The sequence below is a fragment of the Pipistrellus hanaki genome (assembly GCF_964339955.1).
Source record: "Pipistrellus hanaki genome assembly, chromosome: 12".
In the NCBI taxonomy this organism is placed as follows: Eukaryota; Metazoa; Chordata; class Mammalia; order Chiroptera; family Vespertilionidae; genus Pipistrellus; species Pipistrellus hanaki.
In genome coordinates this window covers 22,245,003-22,268,287 of record NC_140514.1, presented here as the reverse complement: position 1 = coordinate 22,268,287, position 23,285 = coordinate 22,245,003, and the positions used below count along the sequence as shown (strand labels likewise).

General features: G+C 56.7%; 1 protein-coding gene across 2 annotated transcripts in view; it reads right to left on the bottom strand.

The window, feature by feature from the left end:
- TTC7A (tetratricopeptide repeat domain 7A) overlaps positions 1-23,285 on the bottom strand; it is a 106,690-nt gene that overhangs the window by 21,790 nt on the left and 61,615 nt on the right. For both annotated transcript variants that reach the window (XM_084901001.1, XM_084901002.1), the window contains 6 exons: positions 19,622-19,739; positions 18,467-18,524; positions 17,361-17,433; positions 16,138-16,298; positions 3,306-3,422; positions 66-163 (listed from right to left, as the gene is read on the bottom strand). In XM_084901001.1, coding sequence (XP_084757127.1) covers positions 66-163; positions 3,306-3,422; positions 16,138-16,298; positions 17,361-17,433; positions 18,467-18,524; positions 19,622-19,739 — 625 coding nt within the window. The remainder of the gene's footprint in view (positions 1-65; positions 164-3,305; positions 3,423-16,137; positions 16,299-17,360; positions 17,434-18,466; positions 18,525-19,621; positions 19,740-23,285) is intronic.

The window sequence follows — 23,285 nt, the reverse complement described above, 5'->3', positions numbered from 1 at the left end:
GGTGCCCCGGCAGGGAGGGGGAGCCGTGGGCCCATTTGGGCAGCTGCCCATGGGCACCTTCTTACCGGAGTCTGCATCGTGGGCATCCGGCAGAGTCAGGTGTAGGCCACTCTGCTTCTTCAGCATGATGCCCTCGCCGAGGCTGCCATCCTTCTCCAGGCCTCTGGAAGGCAAGAGAGGGCCAGGCCCCAGTGACGAGGGGGGCTGGCAAGGAGGACGAGGGTGCCTCCTGCCAGGCTGGCTTTGGGGCTCAGAGTTCAGGCCCACGAACAGAGCCCAAGCCGGGACCATCAACAATGTTCTCGCTGTACTTCTCCCTCCACCTCAGCCCCCCATCCCCAGGCCCCTCCTCAGTCTAGAAAGCCTCCTGTGGCTCCCCTGTCCCTCACGGGCCTTCTGTCCCTGTTCTCTGTCAGCATGGCTCCCCGCATCACAGATACTGAGGGTCAGACTCTCCCTTTCTGGCCAGAAGCCTCCCCCTGCCCCAGGCCATGGGGAGGCCTGTCTACATTTGTTGCTCTCACAAGGTCTAGCTGAGGGCCAGGGCCAGAGCAGGTACTGAGGACTGGCTTCCAAGGAAGGCCTGGTCCTCAAAGCCCACCCGAAGTGCTCCCAGCCTATCTCCCCTCAGGAAGGAAGGCCCAGATGCCACTCTGCCTCGGGCACCCTATCTTGGCTGCCAGGGTGGCCTCAGAAGAGCCAAAGGCGGCCCCTGGCATGGCAGATAAACAAGCCTGGTGACCCAGTCACCCGTACATCGATTCCCCAGGTCCCTGCAGCTCCCACACTGCTAGGGGTTCCTCTTTTCTCAGTGGGAGCAGGGGAAGCCCCCACTCAGAAAGGCAGCACAGCCTGCTGTGCCCTTCAGCTATCCCTGCCCACTGCCAAAGATGCCCATGGCCCTTGAACCCCTGACTGGGGAAGCTGAGAGGAGGACTGGGGTGGAAGAGGTGAGAGAGAAGGCAGGCACAGCCTGGATGCTTCTCCCCTTCAGAGGGGTGCCAAGATGATGGTCCCCCAAGAATGCCAGAGCCTGGGGTATCCTTACCATCCTGACACAGACTCACAGTGGCCGAAACATGGGCCTGTGGAGGCACAGCCATCTTTGCGGGCGTTGGAGGAAACCACCCACAAAAGCACAGGGCGTCAGGGCTGGCTCCTGTCCTCTCCACCCTCTTCCCCTTCCCAGGAGGCACCGAGGGTAAAACCAGAGACACTGGGTGAAAACCACAGGCCCACCGCCTCTTGGCTGTGTGACCTCGGCAAAGCACCTTTCAAGGCGAGTTCTCACGATGAGTGGTCTTGTCCCGAGATGACCGTGAGAATGTGGATCTCACGAGGCCGCTGCCAGAAGCACAGGAGGTAATCTGGGCAGGCGCCCAGCACCCGCTGGCGGGGAGCAGATCCACCATCCAGTTTCTCGCCCACCTGCCCTCCCAGCCCTGAGGGGGCCTCTGCCAGGGCTCCAGAAACAGCCCACCTTGGGCACCTTTTGCCACTTGGTTCTAGGCCAATACACAGCTTTGCCCCTGCCCTAAAGCATCTGGCAGCTAGATGGGGAGAAGAGAAAGCCGAGGCTGAGCAGTCAGCACGACCCAGATGGAGAGGGCTGAGCGGAAGGATGAGGCACCCCGAGGAGGGGCATCTGAGCGGGGCCTGAGGGGCAGCGTGGACAGGCGGGGGCAAAGCAGGAGGTGGGACAGGGTAGGACAGACCCTCGGGATGTGGATTCTGGCCTTGATCCCTACTTGCCCCGACTGGATTTCACAAGCCCCAGTTTCTGCGCTGTGGCTCCAGGTTGGGAAAGAATGTCTCCTGTTCTTGGGAAAGCCTGGAGGGTATTGGATCCGGGCCTCTTGGTCCCAACCTTTTGTCTCCAGGTAGCGCCCTGGCTGAGCCCTGCCCCACCCTGAAGTTCCCCAGAACGGGGCCAGGGGGAGGAGCTCTACCAGGCCCTCAGAGAGCAGATGAGGGTGGCTTGAAAAAACTCCAAGGCAAGCCCCACCGACCCGCAATCTCATAGTCCTTCCTTCAGCCCAGCGGGGAGCACAGGCTGGGCCTTGTACGCCTGGAGACAAGGCTATGGTGCCCAGAGGCCTGAATGAGCAGACAACAGGCCATCAGCTAAGAGGCCGTTCCTGCCAGCTCCAGCGGCTATAGGAGTCAGGTTGTGCACCTGCCAAGCGGCCACAGCCAGTAGGTTGCAGAGTGAGGTGCATCTGAACACTAGAGTCTGGCCCTCACCTCACATCATCAAGGTAGCTCCCCATTTCCTTTCTGGAAAGTCCCTCACCCCAGAGCCTGCTTCTGGCAGCTTCCATCCATTGGTCCTGCTCTGCTCTGCTCTGGAATTTTCCAGGCCCAAAGGCTGCAAGGAGAAGGCTGACCCCACCCTGCCCAAGGGTTTTATATACTCCATGGGGTTACCCTGGGACTCCTCTGTAAATTCCACCACTAGAGACCTGCCTCTGGGGACTGTGCAAGCCTCTGGGCTCCCAGAGTTCCCGTGAAGATGCAAACACATCCATTAGGGTTGGGTTTCCTGAGGCCCTGGGAGATGACAGAGCCAGCAGTCCCCGAGAAGGGGAAGGGGTGGGGTCCAGAGGACCAGGAAGAGACTGGCCCTCATGATACGCTTTTCCACTGACGGCCCACAGTTGAACCCCAGCACCCCAGTGGGTTTGAACAAAGACTTTCTGCAGGTTCAGCCTGGATAAGAGTGCCCTGCTCTGGCCTGGGAAAAACCCAGAGCCCAGGCTGTGGAGACAGGACGTGTAGAGACAGTGGGTAAGTGTGGGGGAGGGGGCTCTTTCAGGATTCTGCTTCCACTTCTTCTGGCTTTCAAATGGAACCAGGCTCCATTGGCTGTGACTCGGGAGACTGAGGTTCAAGCAGCAGCACTACCATCTACCAGGCAAGTGGCTCAGGTCCCTGAGACTCAGTTTCCCCTCTGGGATGAGAATAAAATCCGATGATGTCTAAGCTATAAATAGCTGATGTGGAAGATGGAGCAGTAAGCCCCAGACCCAGCCCAGATGCTCAATAAATGATTTCTCTTGCTTCCCACCCCTCTCAACATCAGTCTCCTAAATAGGTTCTTTATGTACTTCACAGAGGATTGTCACAGGGTTAAAATTAGACCAGGGATGTGAAAAGCCCCAGGAGCAGCAAGTCCCACACTCTCATTCAAACATTCTCATCAGCCCCCATCCACCTGGCATGTGGCCACTCTGCAGTGGGTGGTTGCCCTGGCAACCACTGCCTGTCAACTCTGGCAAACCCGAGGCACAATGACAGCCACTCACCCCAGCTGGGAGAAGTTGTACAGGGCCTGCCACAGGCGCAGCATTTGTCTGCAGGTCACGAGGGCTTCCTCCGGGCCTTTCAGTACCTGCTCCAGCTTCACCTTGGTGAACAGCAGGCTGTGGGAGGGACAGAGAGCAGCATCAGCATCTTAGGTGAGACCCTAAGGAGGCTCAGCTCTTCCAGAGCAGCCCCCAGCCCACAGCAGGCAGAATGACCACAAACATGGTGGCCTCGGCTACACCCCCGGATCACTAGCTCTCTCCGTGCCTCAGTTTCTCCATACTCTGTGCCAATGCACAAAGTGCTCTTCTGCATTCGCCAGCATCCACACTGCTCATCCTCTTGTTGCCTGATCAGAGCTTATCCTGCTCCACCCTCCGAAACGCTGCCAAGTGTGCTTACTAGTCCTGTTTTGTTTGCACATCCTCATTGACCACGTGGCTATCTATCTGACAAGTGGCACAGGCCCACAATGGGGCCTTGTATGAGAGGCAGACTCAGAAAGCAACTCTGAGTCAAAGAAAGAGGCTCGGCCAGTTAAGGTCACTAAAGGGCAGAGTCCTGCTTCCTACCTTGCCAGCTGCTCAATTAACATCTCTTCAATTGAATTACAGACTTTGTTTCCTGATCCAGGATACGTGAGGATACCCATATTTGATTTTATCAGAGAATTCTTCCTTGGTCAACAGGATGAAAGCTCCTTGAGGTCCTGTCCAGTCACCATGTGGGAACACAGTTACCATGCAAAGGGAGAGAGCTAACACAGAATCCCTTTCAAGCGGAAAACCGGAAGTCCTCTGATGTAAGAATGGTGTGGGGATGTGGCCCTCGGAGGGGCTTGAGGGAAAGAACTGGTTCAACAGCAGAGACCTTCGGAAGACTGGCCCACCAGGACTGGGTGGGGTCTGGACACCATGCAGTGCCAGGGGTTAGACTTTTGGTTGTTGGGAGAGCTGGGGACACTTAGGAGGTTTAAGTGGCTATTTACCAGTGGGTATGGCGACACTGCACTCTTATCACGGGTTCTGCCCGCAACACGGATGCACACCAGCAGACTGGCTGAAGCCACGGAGGCCCAGACAAGACCGAGACTCCTGCTTCTCACCGGGAGGTGAACAATGAGACTCTTATTCCCAGCATGGCTGCCGGGCCCTGAACTTGACTGCTGCTGGGTGGTTCTGCCAGTCCATCTGAGGTGGGCACACAAGCCCTCATGGAAGCTCAGTCCTGCATCTAGGGAAGGAGCATCCCTGGGACCTAAGGGTGCAGCAGGGGCTGGCCCCGCACAGAGAGGCCAGGTGTGCATCTGGGAACTTTCCCCTCTGACCTCCCTCACTCAGGGGACACACCCATCCCCCCCTCCCCCCATCTGCCCCCATAATTACTGAGACCTGTGCCTCCAGGCTCACAAAGGACTTTGATGGCCTCACTTTGATCCTTTCTCTTCATACCTTGTTTTAATCAGATTGTGATTTGTTGATAAGAGAATGAAGAGGATGGAATGTGCCCCAGAGGAGGTTTTTAGAGGAGGGGTTTTGGGGTCTGGGCAAGCATAGTTTTCCTTCTCACATGCTGCGTGCCTCTTGTACCCTGCTCATAGGGGTGCCACCCCCACCTCCACATGGCCTCTCCTCTCCATTTCTATCCATTCCCCATGACGGACTATAAGCCCCACCTCCCTCAGGGAGCCTTCCCAGACTCTCAGGATGCCTGCTGACCTACAAGGTCCCCACGGCATAAACCATGACCCACACAGGCCTGAGCCGAGTGTGGTCTCAGCACCCCGGTGGGCCCTCCCACCCCTGCCCCCCTTTCCCAGATCTCCAAGGGGCCAACACTCCACAGGCGCTGGGAGCCTGTGCTTGAGGGAGCATGACGCGGGAGAGTTTCTGCCTTCGAGGTAACAGTAGCGCTACAAATGCCAACTTGCCCAGAGACTCAACTGCTGGATTTTCGGGTCAGACTCAGTGCCAGAAAAAAACAGAGAAGGGTTCTTGCTGGTATTTGATAAAAAGGAGGGTGAGATGGGAGACAGTGAGGAGTGGGGGAAAGAGGAGAAGCCTGGCAGGGGGTAGTGGCTGGAGCTGCAGATGTGGGTGAAGAGTGAAAGCCTGCCTGGAGGAGGAGGAAATATCCAGGCTCAAGTCCTTGTCAAGGCTGTCCCTCCCAGCAGAGTCCCCATGGCAGGTCTGGGATGGGTTGGTTCACGGACAGCTTCTGGGTAGACCAGCCCTGCAGCATTCCCCTAACGCCCAGTCTCCCCCCACATGCCGGCCTCCTCTCCAGCATCTCCCTCTGCTAGGGAGCCTGCCCCTTCTGCTCCCTGCATCCCCGAGAGCCAGGAGGGGGCCGTGGCAGACCTGACCAATCACGTGCTTGGAACAGAAATGAGCTGGCATGACAATGACTGCCACCAACATAGGCTGCTGACATTCCATCAGCATGAGTGACCCAGAGCAGAATTTCCCAACCCAAGCACATCCTCTCTGGGCTGCTCGGACCTTTCACTCCGAGGATCCTGGAGGCTCCAGATTAGCTCCTGAGGTTTCCTTGGTGTCGCCGTGCAGCACTGCCGGTGAGACCTTCCCCAACAGCAAGCCTGTCCCGAGCATCTATGACATCAGTGCAAATGCCTGTGGTGCCACCTTTCACCCCATCACCCCTCCGCATGGCCTGGGGGGGGGGGGGCTGTGCACTGCCCAGCTGCACATTAGCAGCTCCCTGAACTGCAGGACAGGCTGCTGGGACTCACCCTTTTCCCTCCAACATCTGGCCAAGTTCTAGCCAGATGTTCCCCTCCGACTGTGTCCCCAAGGGAGCTGTATACACACCCCTCCAGGACAGACTTCACTACGTCGGGATGTGCACTTGCTGGCGTACCTCTAACCCACCTTCTCACCTTCTTACAACAGAGATCAGCAAGCAATCTTGCCTTCTCTGCAGGAGCAACAGTGCTGCTCTCCTGACTAAGACCATCAGGCCCCCAGGCCTGCCCGAGCTCAGGACTACCCCTCCATCCCATCTGCCGGTGTGGGTGGATCAATTCTTCAAACAGCGGCCTGAGAAGGCTGGCAGAGCCCTGGTGGGCCACCTAGGCTGGTGGGTGGGTCCTCTTGGCCCCACATGATGGGCCAGAGCTTCATGAGAGCGCCGTGCTTCCTGGGTGGGCCACGGGGAGGCTGCTAGCAGTGGGGGGATACCAGGGGCAAGCCCGGCTGCCCAGCCCCTTCAACCAGCCCAGCCCTGGGTACACATGTCCTATACACTGAATGAACTGTCATCTGAAGAAAGGGTTCTTGGGTTGGGAGTGTATGTATGGGATGGGGAGGGGGGGGAGGCAATGGTGAAATATGTACACAGATAATAATTTAATAAAAAGAAAAAAAGAAAGGGTTCTGAGGATTCTAAAAAGCCCACTATTTTAATCCAAGTTCTCCTCCTCCGAGAAGTCCCATTATGGCCACCGCTTTCCTTCTCTCAATGTTCTGGATAGTCTGCAGTTAGCACTTAATCACATTATATACATCTCACTATTTTATATACACATTATATACAGCCCACTATTTTAATCCAAGTTCTCCTCCTCCGAGAAGTCCCATTATGGCCACCGCTTTCCTTCTCTCAATGTTCTGGATAGTCTGCAGTTAGCACTTAATCACATTATATACATCTCAAACATCTTTAAGTTCAGACAAGTGTGTGGCCAACCTTGCCTACAGGTGGTAAAACCACCATTTATGCCATCCCCCACCTGAAGGACAGGGCCGTGCCTCCTCCCTCCACACCAGTGTCCTTCTGGCTGCCCCGGGGCCTGACCCACGCTGAGCACATGGTGTCTGCCTGGTTCTGTGAAAGCGTGTGTTGCTACAACCATCCGGCCATGGCCTAGGCCTCACAACCCTGTTAAACCAGAGGAGATTTCAGATCCCACTTCCCGGTGCTGGGTCCTGGCTGGGGAGGTAGGAGAGGGATCTGATCATGTGAGCTCGGCTCACGCAGCCAGCCAGTCAGCCAGCCGCGCGCTGGCCGAGTCCATTTTAAGCTGTCCAGAAGCAAAGCTGTCCAGGGCCTGGGGAGGAACAGGGAGTTCTGGACACGCCGTGAAGATGCCTGGCTCCCTGTGACTGGGAGGTGTGGGTGGGATCTTCCTCCCAGAGGACAGTCCCCCCAGGCAGAGCCAACAGAACCACCAGGAAGAACTCTGAGACAGGAAGGCCTGGGATATGGCACCCAGCAGCCTGCTTGCACCCTGACAACGGCCAATGCGTGGCAGGAATGGCCACGTGGCAGTCCTCAGACCCTGCGCTGTGACTTCGCGCAGAGTGGACAGACACTGGCCCAGGAGGGAGAAACCCGAGCCAAAGCCCCAGCTCCGGGGCCGCACAGCTGGGCAGGCCCCAGGTTCCAGACCTGTGAAGCGGAAGAGAGGCCTCTGGCCCCCGTCTGCTCAGGGGGCCCACAGCTGAGAACCCACAGCTGCATTTAGGCTCAGGGGAGGGACTCCGGACCTGCAGACCCGGCCGGCTCGGGCCGGCAGCGTCCAGGGCAGGTGGCCCTCCTCGTGGCTCCTGGGACCCCAGGCCCGTAGGAGAAAGGAGGGGGATGGAGGGTGGACAGACCCACAGTAGCCTCAGCTGTGACCCTCTTGCAAGCACGGTCCTGATTTCTGAGCTGGAGAAGTCCATGCAGAATAAACACTGAGGTCTTTTAAGGCCGCACGCCCCCGCCACGCCATCGCGTCTGAAGGCAGATGTGAAAGTGCGTGTTCTCCCGGGAGAAGGGCAAAGAGCGAGGGTCGGTGTAAACATGCCAGGCACTGTCCCACCCTGGGTGAGGCTGCTGCTCCGGGGGTGGTGGGTGGGGCTGCGGGAAGTCCTGGGTTCTGGCCCTCCCCACAGCCCCATCCAATGGACGCAGCTTGTGCTCCCTCAGCCACTTCGTCTGCCGCTGTGCTCACGTCCCCACAAACGGTGGTCAAGGTGGGGACCTGCCACCCCCGGAATCACCTTCCCAGTCCAGCCCTGTAGAGTCTGTCTGTGTGTCTGTCTGTGTCTGGGAAGACAGACTCCAGTGAGGTCAGTGTGTCTCTGGATGTCACCACAGGTCACCAGCTTTGCCAATCTTCCCCATCGCTCTGGCCAGGGCGGATGATGGAGGCTCCCAGGGGAATGCTCGGTAGGCCTGGCATCCGCCGCCTCCTCCTCCCCGCCCTCCCTGGGCCCGGCCTGGCCTCACTCCTGGGCAGGATCAGGATGGGCCTGCTAATTATGTCAGAAGGATTGAGACTCAGAGCCGCTCCATGCGAGGCAAAGACAAATCCTCTTTCCACTGCTGCGAAGAGGAAGTATCTTAGGGGGAGCCCCCTCAGCACTGGGGAGCATGAGCCTTTCCAAAATCTCTTTTCAAACAGAATTGTTTTGTGAAGAGGAGGTACTTTTGTGACAATGGCTCTGCTTTGGGGTCAGAGATCATACTGTCCTCTTCCCCCTTTCCAGGAGCCTCCATCCTTCTGCCGGGTTCCCTCCCTGGCTGTTCACTCTTGGGGGCAGGAGGGAATGGGCTGCAGGGAAGGGCCTGGGCTGTGTGGGCGGCAGGTACAGTGGGTCCACATTTTTCCTTTCATGTTCCTGAGAGCAGCTCCCTATGAGACGACTCGGCATGCAAAGTAAACACCTGAACACAGTAACTGCTGGCGCCGGAGGGAGCCACCTGTGGGCCCGGGTCACTCCCCGTCACTCAGAGGACGACGTGCAGAAACATGGCCTCCGGCATCAGACACTATCAGACTCTGCCGCCTCTAGCAAGTGCCTTCACCTCTGAGCGCTGCCTGCTGTGCAAAGAGGGACAGTAATGGCCCCACCCAGGGCTGCTGGGGGCCTACGGGCAATAGAACTTATCAAGGCAGTCCCAGTGCACAGTCACCCCGAGAAAGGTCAGCTGTTCCTCCCCCTGCCAACTCCCCCTCTTCCCAGGACAGCTCACTCATCACCAGTCTTCCATGCCAGACCCGAGCTCTGGCAGGGACCACGCCTTTCTTATCTCTGTACCCTCAATACCTGACTTAATGCCACTCCACGGGAGACTCGCTGGAGAGCTGTGGGCATTCCCAGGGCCAGGCCACCCCCGGGAAGTGCAGCTGTGGGTGAGGAACTCTCCTCTTCTTGGCCCCACCGGAGCGTTCATCCATTTGCTGGGACGTGGGTGGCTCTGTCCGATCCCTCTGGCTCCTGGCCATCAGGGGAGCCCTCCACATGGGGGAAGGGGTGGCGGCAGGTGTGGCGAAGGCACAAAAGGGGGCATTATCTCTTTAAAGGACAGTAATTAGGAATCCCAGCTGATGGTTGCGCTGTGCTGTTTTAATGAAGTGTTCTATTTTTACAGAAAACACATAATTGGGTGAAAAAGCAGGCTATTCTCCGAGTCAGGCAGCCACGCCTCTGGAGAGTCTCACTCCTCGACCCCGGAAGGCCAAAGCCTGCACAGGGCACAGGGTTGACAGTGAATGGACCCCCTACCCAGCTGCCCCGGGTCTGGCTCCGTGGTGGTGAAAAGCAGGGTCCATGTTGGATAACCCAAGTTCAAATCCCAGCTTCCCTTCTTCTAGCCATGTGACCCCAGGCAAGTCCCATAACTACTCAGAGCCTCTGTTTTGTATCAATAAAACGGGAAGGACAGCATCCATGTGCCCCGGGGGTTCTTACGTGGAAATAAGGCAGGGGCTGGCACGGCACAGAGGGTCCAGTTTGCGCTTGCCCTGTTGTTACTATTTACCTGGCCCCTGTGACATCCAGTGGCTCACTTATGCCCTCCGTGCCTCCAGGTCCTTCTCTGTCAAGTGGGAACAAGGGTAGTTCTTATACCTCCTGGGGCTGCTGAGGGGCTTCCGTGAGTAAATGCGTGTGAAGTGCTTAGAGCAGGCACTGGGCGCACTGCTGTTTTATTATTACTGACGCTTGTGGATTCCACCACCCCAGGGTTGTTCCGCTCATCAGCTCCTGCTCTGCCATCGGCGGTTACCTGACCTTGAGATACCACCCAACTTTCCCATTAGTTTCACCTTTAAAGTAGGAGGTTTATAAAGATGAAAACAAATAAGTCAAAACCACCACCAAACCGGGTAAGGGGTGTGCACATTCTTAAGGATTGTAGGATGCCAACAACCCCACGCGCTCCCTTCCGCCCTCCCCAGGGCCTCCCTGTGGGAGGGTCTACTTGGGGGCTGGGCCCAGCTGTGGGTTCCCTGCAGGAGGACAGGAGGAGGACAGAGGACAGGTCACAGTTTCTGCGCCAGACGTGCTTCCAAACTCAGGGGAAGCTCAGAGGCAACCAGGGAACCAAACCAAGCAAGCACTCCGTTGAGTGGGTCAGCTTTGAGGAGCATGCAGGGGGCTTCCAGGCCCCGTGGAGCGAGGGGAGCCTCTGAGGATGGGCAGGATTCAGAAATAAAGTGAGGGCACCCTAGAGGGCTGGACTGGCAGGGATGGAGGTCTAGAGGTGGGGTGGGAGGGGCCAGCCCAACCAGGCATAGATCCCTGCCCTCCAGGACAGGATGGCGGCAGGAAGAAGAGGGAAGCAGTCCCTCCGGGTAGGCGCCAATCGGCCCCTTGCCCCCGGCCCCATCAGGCTGTAATCACCGAGCAGTCACAGGGCCCCCCAGAAATACCAGGGATCACTGAGGGACACGGGTCTCCCAGGCGCCTCTGTCATGGCTCCAGGACAGACTCCACCCGGGCAATTAAACTGATTACCATCTCACACGGTGCTCTCTGAGGGTATCATTTTAAACCTCCCACAGGAGAGGGAGAAGGCCATAGCCAGGCCCGGCTTTGTTACCTTCCCATGGACTAACCCCAATGTGACCCCGATGGCGGCTCTTCTTAGCCCTAAAAACCAAAGGTGACACTGTCCCATGTCCCCTGGTGTCTTAAGGCCCATGCTGATCTCTCACCTAATAAATTCATTCCCTGTGATCTAACTCAGTGGTCAGCAAACCTCGGCTCTTGACCCCTTGAGTGTTCTAACGCCACTTCTTCAAAATAGACTCGCCCAGGCCAAAAACAGACTTCTGCGCACGAGGCACGAAGTTTCAGTCGCACTGTATGTGCACGCCCGCGCGTGGTATTTTGTGGAAGAGCCACACTCAAGGGGCCAAAGAGCCGCATGTGGCTCATGAGCCGCAATTTGCCGACCACTGATCTAACTGAAGCGTTACAAACAAGCAGCCTGTTAGCTCTGCTTTCTGGAGTTAGCCTCCCCTGACTTCCCAGACCCGCTCATCTGGAGGACGGGGCTGGCTGGACGGCAAGACCGCCTCACCTGCTGACTGATGCCCACAGGCCCACTGCTCCCAGCTGCAGGCCGCCTGCAGTCACCTCCCCGTGACTCTCCAGACACGAATCCACGACCGTGAAGGATACGAACACATCACCCAGAGCCATTCCACAGCCGTTGGGGAACGAAGCGAGGCTCCCAGCCAGGTACAAGGCACCGAGAAGCAAACACCTTGGTCCTGGTTTACGATCTCTGCGCAGCGAGCAGACCCTTGGGGCCTGAAGACCACCCCCGGCAAGGGGGAAGGCAGCTCCACTCTACTATGGGCATGAATGCCCCTTGCCCTCCCCTCTCGGGGCTGGGCCCCTGCTGCTAGAGAATGGGGTGCCCTGGGCCCGGGTGCCAGTCTCAGCCCGGATTCAGATGGAGGAGTCAGGAAGCAAAGGACTAAAAGCCGATTTAGAACAAAAGAATTCCTTTTGGAAAAATCTGCAAATACCTCTTTCTTTTCGTTCCTCCCTTCCGCAAACAAAAAAAACAAAAGTTTCTCCGCCCTCCTACTCTGAGCGTAAGCAGGCCCCTCCGGGGGAGAGACCGAGGACAGTGTGACTGCTGGGTCACACAGAGCGAGATCACAGGCGGCTGCAGGGAACAGCCAGCGGAGGGAGACGCTGAATGTCAAGCCAGCTGAGCGATGAGGAACTGACCTTTGGGGACAGAGCCCAGTGCCAGTGATTATGCCTGGCTTAACACCCTTCGGCCACACGGCCCACAGGTGTACGCCCTGGCTCTTGTCCTCAGCGGGGCCGCGGCAGCCAAACATGTTTACTGAGTGCAGCAGCGCGATAAAGTAGGTTTGTGCTCATACCTCCGATTCCAGCCTTCTCACGGGGCAGGCTGGTATTTCAAGTGTCCCTTTGATCTTCTGCAAGTCCCTAATGGGATCCATCCAATAAACACACTGGGTTTAAGTGTGTTAACAGGACCCTGATCTGGACCCTGACATGCACCCCTACAAACACGTCACGTGTCACTGAGAAAAAGGCAAGAGGCAGGCCAGGTAGATCAGAGAGGTGCCCTTGGGGCCGATGTTCGCCTTCACCGGAGAAGGCTGAGGTCTGGCCTCAGCCAACGCCTAGTTATCAGCTCAAACATTTTCCAAAACAGCTAAGGTTTCTCTGGGGAGATGGCTTTGATGGTTCCATTTGTTTACGTGCACGAGCCATGGCTTGTCCAGAGGGCCACATTGTTCCTGTGCCGGGGGAGTGCCCTGGGGCCCTGACACACCTTCCCCCAGGACCTTTCAAGTCCCCCTGAGCCTGAGGTGGCTGGGCAGCAACTCCCGCGAGGGCCTGTCCTGATCCACAGGGGTGGGAGGAGGCGGCCTTGGCATTGAGGAGTTGGGCAGGGCAAGCCAGTTGGCTCCTCTGCATCCAGCCCTATGGCCTGGGCTTTCAAAACCCGTCTGGCAGGCTGCCAGGCCTGGGGTGGGGGCAGTGAGTGACAGGCTGGTTATTGGAAAGCTCCCATCATTAGCCCAGGAATGTTGTTTGGTTACCATGGCGACTTTCACTACAAGCAGCCTGACTAAAGCACAAGGAATCTTGTTACCTAAAACCAGAGCCCCAAGGAGCCCTGGGCTTCAGGAACCACACTTATCAGGGCCCAGTTCCCTTTGACCCCATATCCCTGTCCCTCCCCTCAGGGCCTCCCAGCTGCCTCCCACCACCAGGACCAGGAGAAAAGACTAGCCCTTTCCCATTTCCCAGCCCGGCCTGGCTTGGAACCAGGTCCAAACAGGGTGGCTGCTGCCCCCATGAGGCCCCCTGCAGTCTAACCAGCACCAGCCTGGCCAGCACATGTGTCCAGGGCTTAGTCGGAAGCCCTCGGGATTTCAGGAAGCTGCTGAGTGTCTGGTTCCCACTGTGCCAGGTTCACACTGTCCCTGCGGCCATCAGTCTCTGCCTCGTCACGGTCCTGCCTTTTTTAAACCCAAGCCCCATTAAGTAAAGGTCATCCCGCAGCACGGAAATTAACCGTCTTCTTTGCGTTGCTTTCTAATCCCTGAATCCTGGAGGATTTTCAAACCTTCAACTCCACGAAAGCTGGGTTTTCCTCCAGGAGTCTTGGGACTGCCCATGGGAAGAGTGGCCACTTGTGCCGCTGAAACGCTTAAACGCCTTTCACCAAGTGTCCCTGCCTCGGCGGCGCTGCCCGCCCTCACACACGGGGCTCCCTCCGCCAGGGCACTGCCCACCTGCTCTTTTTTTTTTTTTTTTTTTAATATATTTTTATTGATTTTTTACAGAGAGGAAGGGAGAGAGATAGAGAGCTAGAAACATCGATGAGAGAGAAACACTGACCAGCTGCCTCCTGCACACCCCCCACCGGGGATGTGCCCGCAACCAACTTACATGCCCCTGACCGGAATCGAACCCGGGACCTTTCAGTCCACAGACGGAAGCTCTACCACTGAGCCAAACCGGTTTCGGCCCACCTGCTCTTTCACTGTGGTGGCCGACTCCCAGACCCCTCGGCCCTGCTGTCCCTCCACAGGGTTGTAAGCCGACCGCAAGGCCTTTTCTTGCCGAGTCTCACGGCAGACCTCGGGGGCAGAGGAGGCAGGACAGATGCCCGTCTCTGGCAGACGGGGAGCAAAGGCGTGGGAAGCAGGGACACACTGCTGGAGGGGCACAGGTGAAGAGGCAGGCATGCCTCACAAGGGGACAGCCCGTGTGGAAAGGGGTCCACTGTACCCAGCGACACGCTCCCCTGTGCCAGGCTTCCTCCACCCCCGACACTGGCCTGGCCCACCTTTCTTCAGGAAGGCAGGCTCTGCAGCCTCCAAAGGCCTCGGCCACCTGGGACAGCCGGCGGGGAGGAGCTCGGTGGCAGACAGACATCCCCCCATCCCTCCCCCCCTAAGTACACAGACCTTGTTGGGCTGACGTCAGGGTGAAGGGGGTTTGCTTTTTATTTATTTTTATTTTTTGCTGCAGTGCTATTTATTGGATCGGTCATTTAATTAACTGCCATGGCAACAGCCAGAGCCACACAGCTTGTTCCCAACGCAGGGAGCAGCTGGAGAAGCAGGACACAGTTTCCGTTGAAGGGCAGTGACATTTTTCAGTGATCCCTGACCAGTAATGGACTGGGTGACATTTCCTGCTACCCCGTGGGTTTCTGCACTCCGGGGTTTCCTCTGTGGGGAATGGTATTGACTTGTCTGCGGCGCCACGGTTGCTCCAGAGCTGTGTGGGCGGTGGGCGTTCCACCCCACCTTTTTTTTTTTTAAAGATGGACTTACTTTTCCTGCCTAAGAAACAGGGATTGCCCCCTCACAGCTCTGGAGGTCAGAGCTCCCATATTACTGCCAGTTGCTCTTCCAGCCTTTTAGGGCTGGTGCTCAGATCAAGCTGGGGCTCCTCATGGTCCTGGAGGCAAGGGGCTCAGGGTGGCTCAGAGACAAGAACCTGTCACTGCTTCTCCACCCCATACCCCAGTGTGCAGACATCACAGGGGATGGGATGCTCTGGCCCCCAAAAGCTCCCCAGCGGGCCTCTCTGCCGTGATAAAGGAACAGAAGACCTGAGGAGGCCTCCGGGGCTGGGACTCACTGTCCTTCTTGGCTCAGACCTCAAAGCGGTCTCCCTGCTGCTGGCCCCACGGCCCCAGCCCCCGGGGCCCCAGAAGTGGCCCTGTGGTGTCTGGGTGGGGGAGCTCTGCTGGGAGGCCGCCCCTTCAGAAGGCACCTGCCTTGCCTGCAGAAGCGGGGACACAGCTGACAAAGAGGGGCACAGTTACCCTACAGATTGACTATAGCACAGTCTGCATGGAGCCTTCACGCCGTTTTTGGGTTTAGGGTCCCTCTGAGGGTCTGAGGAAAGCCATGTCCCTGGATGCATGCAAGTGCAAACCTTAGAGTTCAGGCCCAGGTGTTCATGGAGGCCCAGAAGTCCACCCACGGGCCTCCCAGGGGAGCCGCCAACTTCACAGGAAGGACCACCTCCCCCACCTACTCAGGAAGACACTCAGTGAGTGAAGCATCCTGGGAAGAAATGGACGCCTGAGGTTGGAGGAAAGGGGTGGGTGGACAGTGCACCCACTGCCAGTAAGGGAGGGAGGACTGGGGAGAAGCTGGCTTCCTCACCCAGTCCAAGAGCCGGGGAGGATGGGGAGAACTGGCAGGAGGCCGGAGGCCATCCCCTGGGTTGGCTGGGAGGAGCTGAGGGAGAGCCAGCCCCCCCCCCCCCCCCTTCCTGGACACACCCCATTCCTGCTGTGCCTCCACAACATGGGCTTCAAGCAGGTTTTCAAGAGTGGCGGTAGCCTCCCCACATTAGTCCAGGGGAGGTGGTTCTGCCAGCAGGAAGCATTCGGTCTAGAAGTTAGGAAGGGATGGCGTGCAGTAGGATGCCAGGTGCTGGGCCCAGGGCCCAAGGGGGGCGGGGCATGAATCCCCTTTCCGTTTTCCCATCAAGACAGCTCTGCTCCCATCTCTTTACTGTCCGGCATCTGTGGCGCCCCGCCCCCCAGCCAGCGGTGCCCCCAGGGACTCACTTGAAGTTCTCGGGGTACTCCGTGATGGCCATGTTGATGACGTCCAGCGCGAGCTGGTAGTGCTTCTGGGCGGAGAAGAGGAGAGCCAGCAGGTGGAGCGCGTTGGCATCGTCCCTGCACAACTTCAGGGCCTCCTGCAGCTGCTCCATGGCGCTGGAGATCTGCCAGGGAGAGCCGCCAGCTCAGTGACCTTCCCCGGCGCCCACGCCTCCCTCTAGGACTTTGGTGCCAGGCACCAGCCATCGAGGGGACAGGAGACTCAATTGAGACTCTGGGCACGGAGGGGCAGGGCTGGTGCTCTGACTAGAAAACACCTCCCCTCCCCTGCCCCTCTCAATCACATGGCAAGAGGGATCTGTGGCCCCAAGTCAGGCCCAGGAAGCCGGTGCTGTCCCCACTTGGAAGTGGGAGGAGCAGGTGTGTGGAGCAGCACAAAAGAGCTGCAGACGCTGGGAAGCATTTCCTAAGCTGCAATGGGGGGTCATGAAGGACCACCAGGCCACCAGTCTGTGCCTAGAGGTAGCCACGCCCTCTTCTCTGGACCAGTCCATGCAGTGACAGGGGCCGACAGATAAATGCCCCTCCTACTCAGAGGCTCACAGTGGCAGGAGCATGAGGTCAGATGGGGGCAGGATCCCAGCTATGCCCTGTTCCAGCGGGTGCCTTAGGGCAAGGGCCTCCGCCTCTCTGAGCTGTCATTCTTACGTTGCAAAGTGAGAACAGCCAGAGCCATGACGGTGGCCGAGGACCACCCATGTGTGAAAAAGTGTTTCCTTCTTCAAGCTTTCAAAGCCGGACCCCTAGCCAGGCAGCTAAGGACCAGGTAAGATTCCTCCTTCTAGTCCTGAGGGGCATGTGGCACTTAGGCCAACCACTGCGACTTTGTCCACATTCTCCCAAGAGCCTTGTAAGTCTTTTTTTTTTTAGAAAGCCTGGCTTCTTATCCAACCTCAGACACCGATCCCCTTATGCTCCCTGGGGGGCCTTGGGTCCCGAGGTATCCGGCCCCTGCCTGGTCTCCACCTGGCCTCTGTGCAGACTGTGGGTGGTGCTGGACCCCGCCTAGGTCCCTCTGAGGTGGAGTTTTAAGGTGCTCCTGTCACAGGCAAGGAAATAGAGGCTCAGAGAGGTCAAGTCATTTGCAAAGGGTCACACAGCTGGTAAAAGCAGTGGTGCCAGGAAAAGATCAGCAGCCCTCAGAGACTTGGGCATTAGGAACCCACCTGTCGGACGAGGGCCAGCTGCAGGGAGACATAGAGGATGACCTGGGGGTCGTCAGGTGCCAGCTGCTGGGCTCTGTGTGTGGAAAGGAAGCACCAAGTCAGTCGCCAAGGGCTGAGCAACCAGTGTCTGACACAGGCCTCCAGTATGCCATGTGCGCCCCAGGGGTCCACTCGGAAGGGTGTCCAGCCGGGAGGTGATGGCTTGGGCAGAAAGCCATGGGCAGGGGCAGCTGTTGGCCGGGCTGGGGCCCTGTACAGAGCCTGGCACCCGCCCTCTCCATGTAGGACAGAAGGAAACCTTCCCGAGGGTGGAGGCGCTGGGAACGGCCTCTCTGGGCAAGAAGCCTCAGGAATGTGGAGGCCGCAGAGAAAGGAAGAAAACGACCCCCATTCTGGTGCCCAGGATGGGACTCTCCAATCTCCCTGGGTTCGGGGACAACCTGGCTGGAAGGGAGTTAGGTGTGCTACATATTCCAAGGAAGCTGGCACAAGGTCCGTGCCCAGAAGCTTCCACATCAGCCCTAGGGGGGTGAGGGATCAGACACACAGGGCTCTGAGGAAGGAGTGGGGGGAGGTCAGGGGCCAAGGCTGTGGTGGAGACAGGAGCTCAGCAAGGGTGGGTCTGAGGGCGGGAAGGCCGCTGCTGGGGGAGGGTCTTCTCTGCCTCCCCTCCCCACCTCCCAACCTCCCCACCCCCACATTCCTGACCCCGAGGCTGCCAGGAAATCTCTGGGAGGATTATGGATAGGGAGTCCTCAAGCTATTGCATTTTTGAGCTCCTGTTACAGGTAAGGCACTGTGCAAGATGCTTTTCCTGCTTTATCGCAGGTAGTCATCACAACAATAGTGGGTTTTTATTCCCATTTTAGAACCCTGAGCTCAAGAGGGCTGAGGCTCAGCCTGGGGACAGAGCGGGGGGCAGAGGGTGGGAGTCCACCAATGTGAAAGGTCCCACCACCCACCCAACCCCAAAGGCCTGTCTCTGCTTCATGCGTGAGCTATCAGAGCCTCGGTTTCCTGGTCAATAAAATGGAGACAGAAACCTTTGCTCTGTCTCCACCAGAGGGTCCACTGAGATCACACATGTGCACTTCGGGCCCCCTTACCTCTCCAGCGTCTGCAGTGCTTTCCGGTGCAGCTCATCCTGCCTGCATTTCAGAGTCGCTGCGGGAGACAGGATGGAGTCAGCCATGAGGGGGGGGCTGAGGGTGCGACCAGCCCTGCCCCACCCCAGGGCACACACGCTCTGCAGGGAGAGGCCCCATCGGGCCCTGTCTGGCAAATGCTGGATGCCACCCACTGCCCTGGTTACTGGGGGAGGGCGTGGGGTGTCCACCTGACCCCCGCCCACAGGCATGGTTCTTGGTACACCAGACCCTCCACTCCACTGCCTTCTTTGCCACCTGTGCCAACCTGACCCTCTCAAAGGAGGTTCCCACTTCCATCCTGGCCACCTGCGTCCTTGGGCTTCCTTATCCACGAGGCTGCTTCTTTTTTTTATTTTTTTTAGCCATTTTAGGATAGTATTTTAAGTGTACAGTTCAGTGTCATTAAGTACATTCACAATGTGTGTAACCACCACCACCGTCCATCTCCAGAACTTTTTAATTATTCCTGACAGAAAGTATACACCCACTGAACACTAACTCCTCCCCTCCCCCCATAACCTCTATTGTACTTTCAGGGGCTGATTCCTATCCCAGTATTAGTCTGGGTGGGGTTGGGGTGAGGGGGTTCCATCGCTCCCTTTCTCTCAAGCTGCAAGGATACAGAAGTGGTGGCTGCCCGATCCATGGGGACACACAGCTGAGCTGCCAGAGCAGGAGAGTGAATGCTAGGATCTGAGCAGCAGCAGTGAAACCCCTCTGCCAAGTATAATACAAGTATTTATTAAACACCTGCAGTATACCCAGCTCTACACCGTGCATGGAGGGAGATTCAAAAGACGCCAGAAGATTACAGCAGGGCTGAGGTTAAAGGTGAACTAGAATGAACTAGAATGTGGGTTCGGGGCTGGCAACCCACCACAAAGGGTCCCAGAGGCAGCTGGGGCTGGGCCTTGAAGGGTGGGAAAAACTGTTTGATGAAGGCATCTCTGAGAGGTGTGAGGAGTGGACAAGAGTGGAAATGGGATTGAGGGGTGTGTGTGTGCATGCACATGTATCCCAAAAGAGTCAATGAGGACACAGTGGGAGGTGGAACAAGAGGCCATTAGGAGGCCTGAGTCACCCCACGAAGAGGCCCCGAGGCCTGGCACTCACCGTCGGTGGCCTGCAGGCTGTAGGTGAGGCCCAGCGCCAGGTAGGCCTTGGAGAGGAACTCCCCAGCTTCCTCCCCGCGGTCGATCACCATCATGGCAAAGCGCTCCGCCTCCTCCAGCTGCAAAGAGGAGAGGCAAAGGTCAATGGAGGGCTTTGCTGGCCTTGGCATGCGAGCTGCTCACAGTCGCCAGCCCCCATCACTCAGAACTGCCATTCCTTGTGTGAGCAGCACCAATAGAGAGGCCAGGTGGCTCGTCCGAGGCCACACAGCTGGAGTGGGAGGATTGAAGCTGTTACTTCTAAAGGGACTCCCTGGACCTCTCCATCCACCCAGGGGCCTGTGCCTCCCATCACTTGCTCTGCTGAGAGCATGGACCCAGGCCCAGGCCAGTCTGAGCCAGTCCTTTCCTCAACCTGCCTCTGTAGGTAGGTACCTGTGTCTGTCCCTGCTCAGCAGAAGGAAGCCAGGGCAGGGGGAACAGGCAGGGGTCTGGGCTGGGCCTAGGGGCCACTGCCCATCCCTCAGAGTGGTCAGGTTGCCGCTTCTGCTGTACCCGTGAGCTCGCTCCCCGACCCAGAGAATTCAAACCTTTCAGGGGACAAAGGCCCGGGGCGGTTTTTGTCCTGTTCCAGTTGGAAAGGGACCAATTGGCACAGGTCATGTGTGCATGTACCATCATCTACAACATGTGACACAGAGAGAGGGGCATGCACAAGGCAGGCCTCCAGAGCCTCTGGGCCACCCCCGTGGTCAGGCCAGTTAGGGAAGAAGGGGGCAGCCAGGGGCCTCAGCCCTGTCCACTCCCAGCCCACAGTCCTCCAAGAAATGCCCCCTTCCTCCTCTAAGGCCCAGGAATGCCATCTGCCCACAAGCCTGGTGTGATAGTGTACCCAAGCGCGTGTCACCAGGAACAAAGATGGGCTCAACCCCATAGCAAAGGGGCTTAACAGATCATAGCCAAAGCCCACTGCCACCCCACGGTCCCTGTGTGGGTGTCTTCCCCTAGGAGAGGCCCACGAGGCCAGCCAACCAGGGAGCAGAGGCAAACCTAAGTCGTCGGCTTCTGGCGTCCAAGCCGTGTGCCTGGCCCCGCTCCTGTCCCTGCCAGGCCCAACCCCACTCCCTCAGGAGAGGGGCAGCTCTGCATCTGGTAGCCTGGCCACCTGGCCACGCGGACTCCCTCCCTGGCGTGTGGAGCTGAGATGCTGAGACGGAGGCCATCCGTGTGGAGGAGCGAGTTGAGCTGAGTCCACCGTTTGGGCACAGGGGTGGCGAAACACGTGCAGGGAAAAGGCTTTGGCAGCTTTAATAGAGGCAATTGTGTGGCTGGGGTCTCATGGCAGGGAGAGGGAAGGCAGCAGGCATCATGGGAAGGGTTAGGGAGCAGAGAGCACCTTTCCTCCTTCCTAATATCCCCATTGCTGCTCGACTCATCTCACACACTGTCTTTAGGCCTCATTATGCCTCATGCAGAAGGAACAGGCTTATTTTTATAAACCACCAAGTACAAGTTATAAAAAGAACCCAGAAACCTACTGCACTTCATGTGTAAACACTCCCCATGCCCATGTCCTTCCACTCGGCCAACGCCAGCTTCTACCGCCTGCAACCCACGTAGCAAGGGTGCTGCTGGGAACGAGGCTCAGCGATGTCTGGCAAACGGGGAAAATTACTCTCCAGTTCAAACCCGTATTGTGGATGAAAAGAGCTCACCAGCCTTTAGCTTTAAAAACAGCCTTAGCTTGTGCACTTGTGGTCCACTCTGACCCCCAGGCCAGTAGCCTTCCTTCACCAGTACTTGCCAGTCTTAGTCACATAGTTTAATATGATCTCTAAACATGGTGTCAGCATGTATCTCAAATCAAACTTATACGGCCAACACTATTTTGATTTCTGTTGCCAGAAACAAAGCAGCCTTTACATGCGGAGCCAATGCAGTGATTATGAAGGAAAAGAAATGTTATCAGTCTATTGAATATGACAGTATACAATATGATAAGCAAGCCCCCAAATATATATGTATTTTAAATATAAAAATATATTAAAAACCAATATATATTTAAAGAAATACACTATATATATTGCCCAATTCTAAGACAAGAGTGGAATTTCTAAATCCCTTGAAATGTGGCCTGTCCATCTTTGTCCTCAAAGCACTATAATCCAACCTAAGATTCAAGTCAGCTTCAGACCCATGAAGAGCTCTCCACGCAGAAAGCAGGGCAGCCTAGTAGCTACGTACACAAACTCTGGGGCCACACTTGCTGGGCTCAAATCCCAGCTTGGCTACTAACTAACTGCGACCCTGGGCACATCACTTCACCCTGCTGTGCCTCAGTTCCTGTCTGCTGCATCGAGTTTCTGAGAGGACTGGATGAGATGAAGTCATGGGGGATGCGCAGAGCAGTGCTTGAATAAATGTAAACTACCATCATTAGTTGTAATTTTATATTTACAATTAGTTCAACCTTCCAGAGATGTTTTAAATCTCAGCCTGATAGATGTAGCCAGTGCCATCTGAGCAGATCCTCCCCTGTAGCTACGTGACCTCAGTGGCCAATTAGGAAGTGGCATCAAAGACCCTCCTGAATCCAGAGAGGGGACACGACAGCCCGCCCTCTGTCTCCGGCCTGACCCTCAGGCACAGAAAAGGAGTGACTCTACCCAGGACAAGCTGGGTCTCCACAGCCCTGGGAGGCCACTGACCCCGGCCCACGGTCCACAATGCACAGTCATGTAACCATTAATCTACTCTTTGTCACAATACTCGCCCCAACTGTGATTAATACACTTGGATAGTTTCTATCCTATTCTCTAACAGTCTATTTCAACTACTTTAAAAAAAAAAAATATATATATATATATATATATATCTATCTATATATATATATCTATATATCTATATATCTATCTATCTATCTATATCTATATATATATATATTATTGATTTTTTACAGAGAGGAAGAGAGAGGGATAGAGAGTTAGAAACATTGATGAGAGAGAATCACCGATCAGTTGCTTCTTGCACACCCCCCACTGGGGATGTGCCCGTAATCAAGGTACAAGCCCCTGACCGGAATCGAACCTGGGACCCCTCAGTCCGTAGACCGATGCTCTATCCACTGAGCCAAACCGGTTTTGGCTCAACTACTTTTTAAAGAGTTCTACTTCACAACCCACTAATGGGTGCCAACCTGGGTTGTGAAAACAGTTGATTGAGTTTCCCAGCCTCTGCCCATCTAGCCATTTTCTCCCCACCCAGGACCTCATGGGTCCTTTCCAATCTCCCAATGCTTCCTCCTGTGGCCTTAAAAGCAACAGCGGGTAGCTCTGTAGTGCTGTCTCCTGCTTCTGGACAATTCACTCAGGTTATAGCACTGGGCCCTCCTTGCTCATCAACATACTTCCAGTGTGAGGGGTTTTCAAAGTTCTTTTCAACTGTTCCCTTCCCAACGATACACTGCTTTTAATGCATCCTTTACCTATGGCAGCCATGTCACTGCACAAACCCCAGGTGTGATTCTTGCCCTCACCCTGGCCCTAGCCCTGGCCCTCCACAATTCTAGAGTGAATTAGAGCTCACCTGACCCCTTCCCCATCCTGCAGCCACCTGATGGGTTGGTGCTTCACAGGTGAAGGTTCTGAGGCACAGGGAGCTTAGGG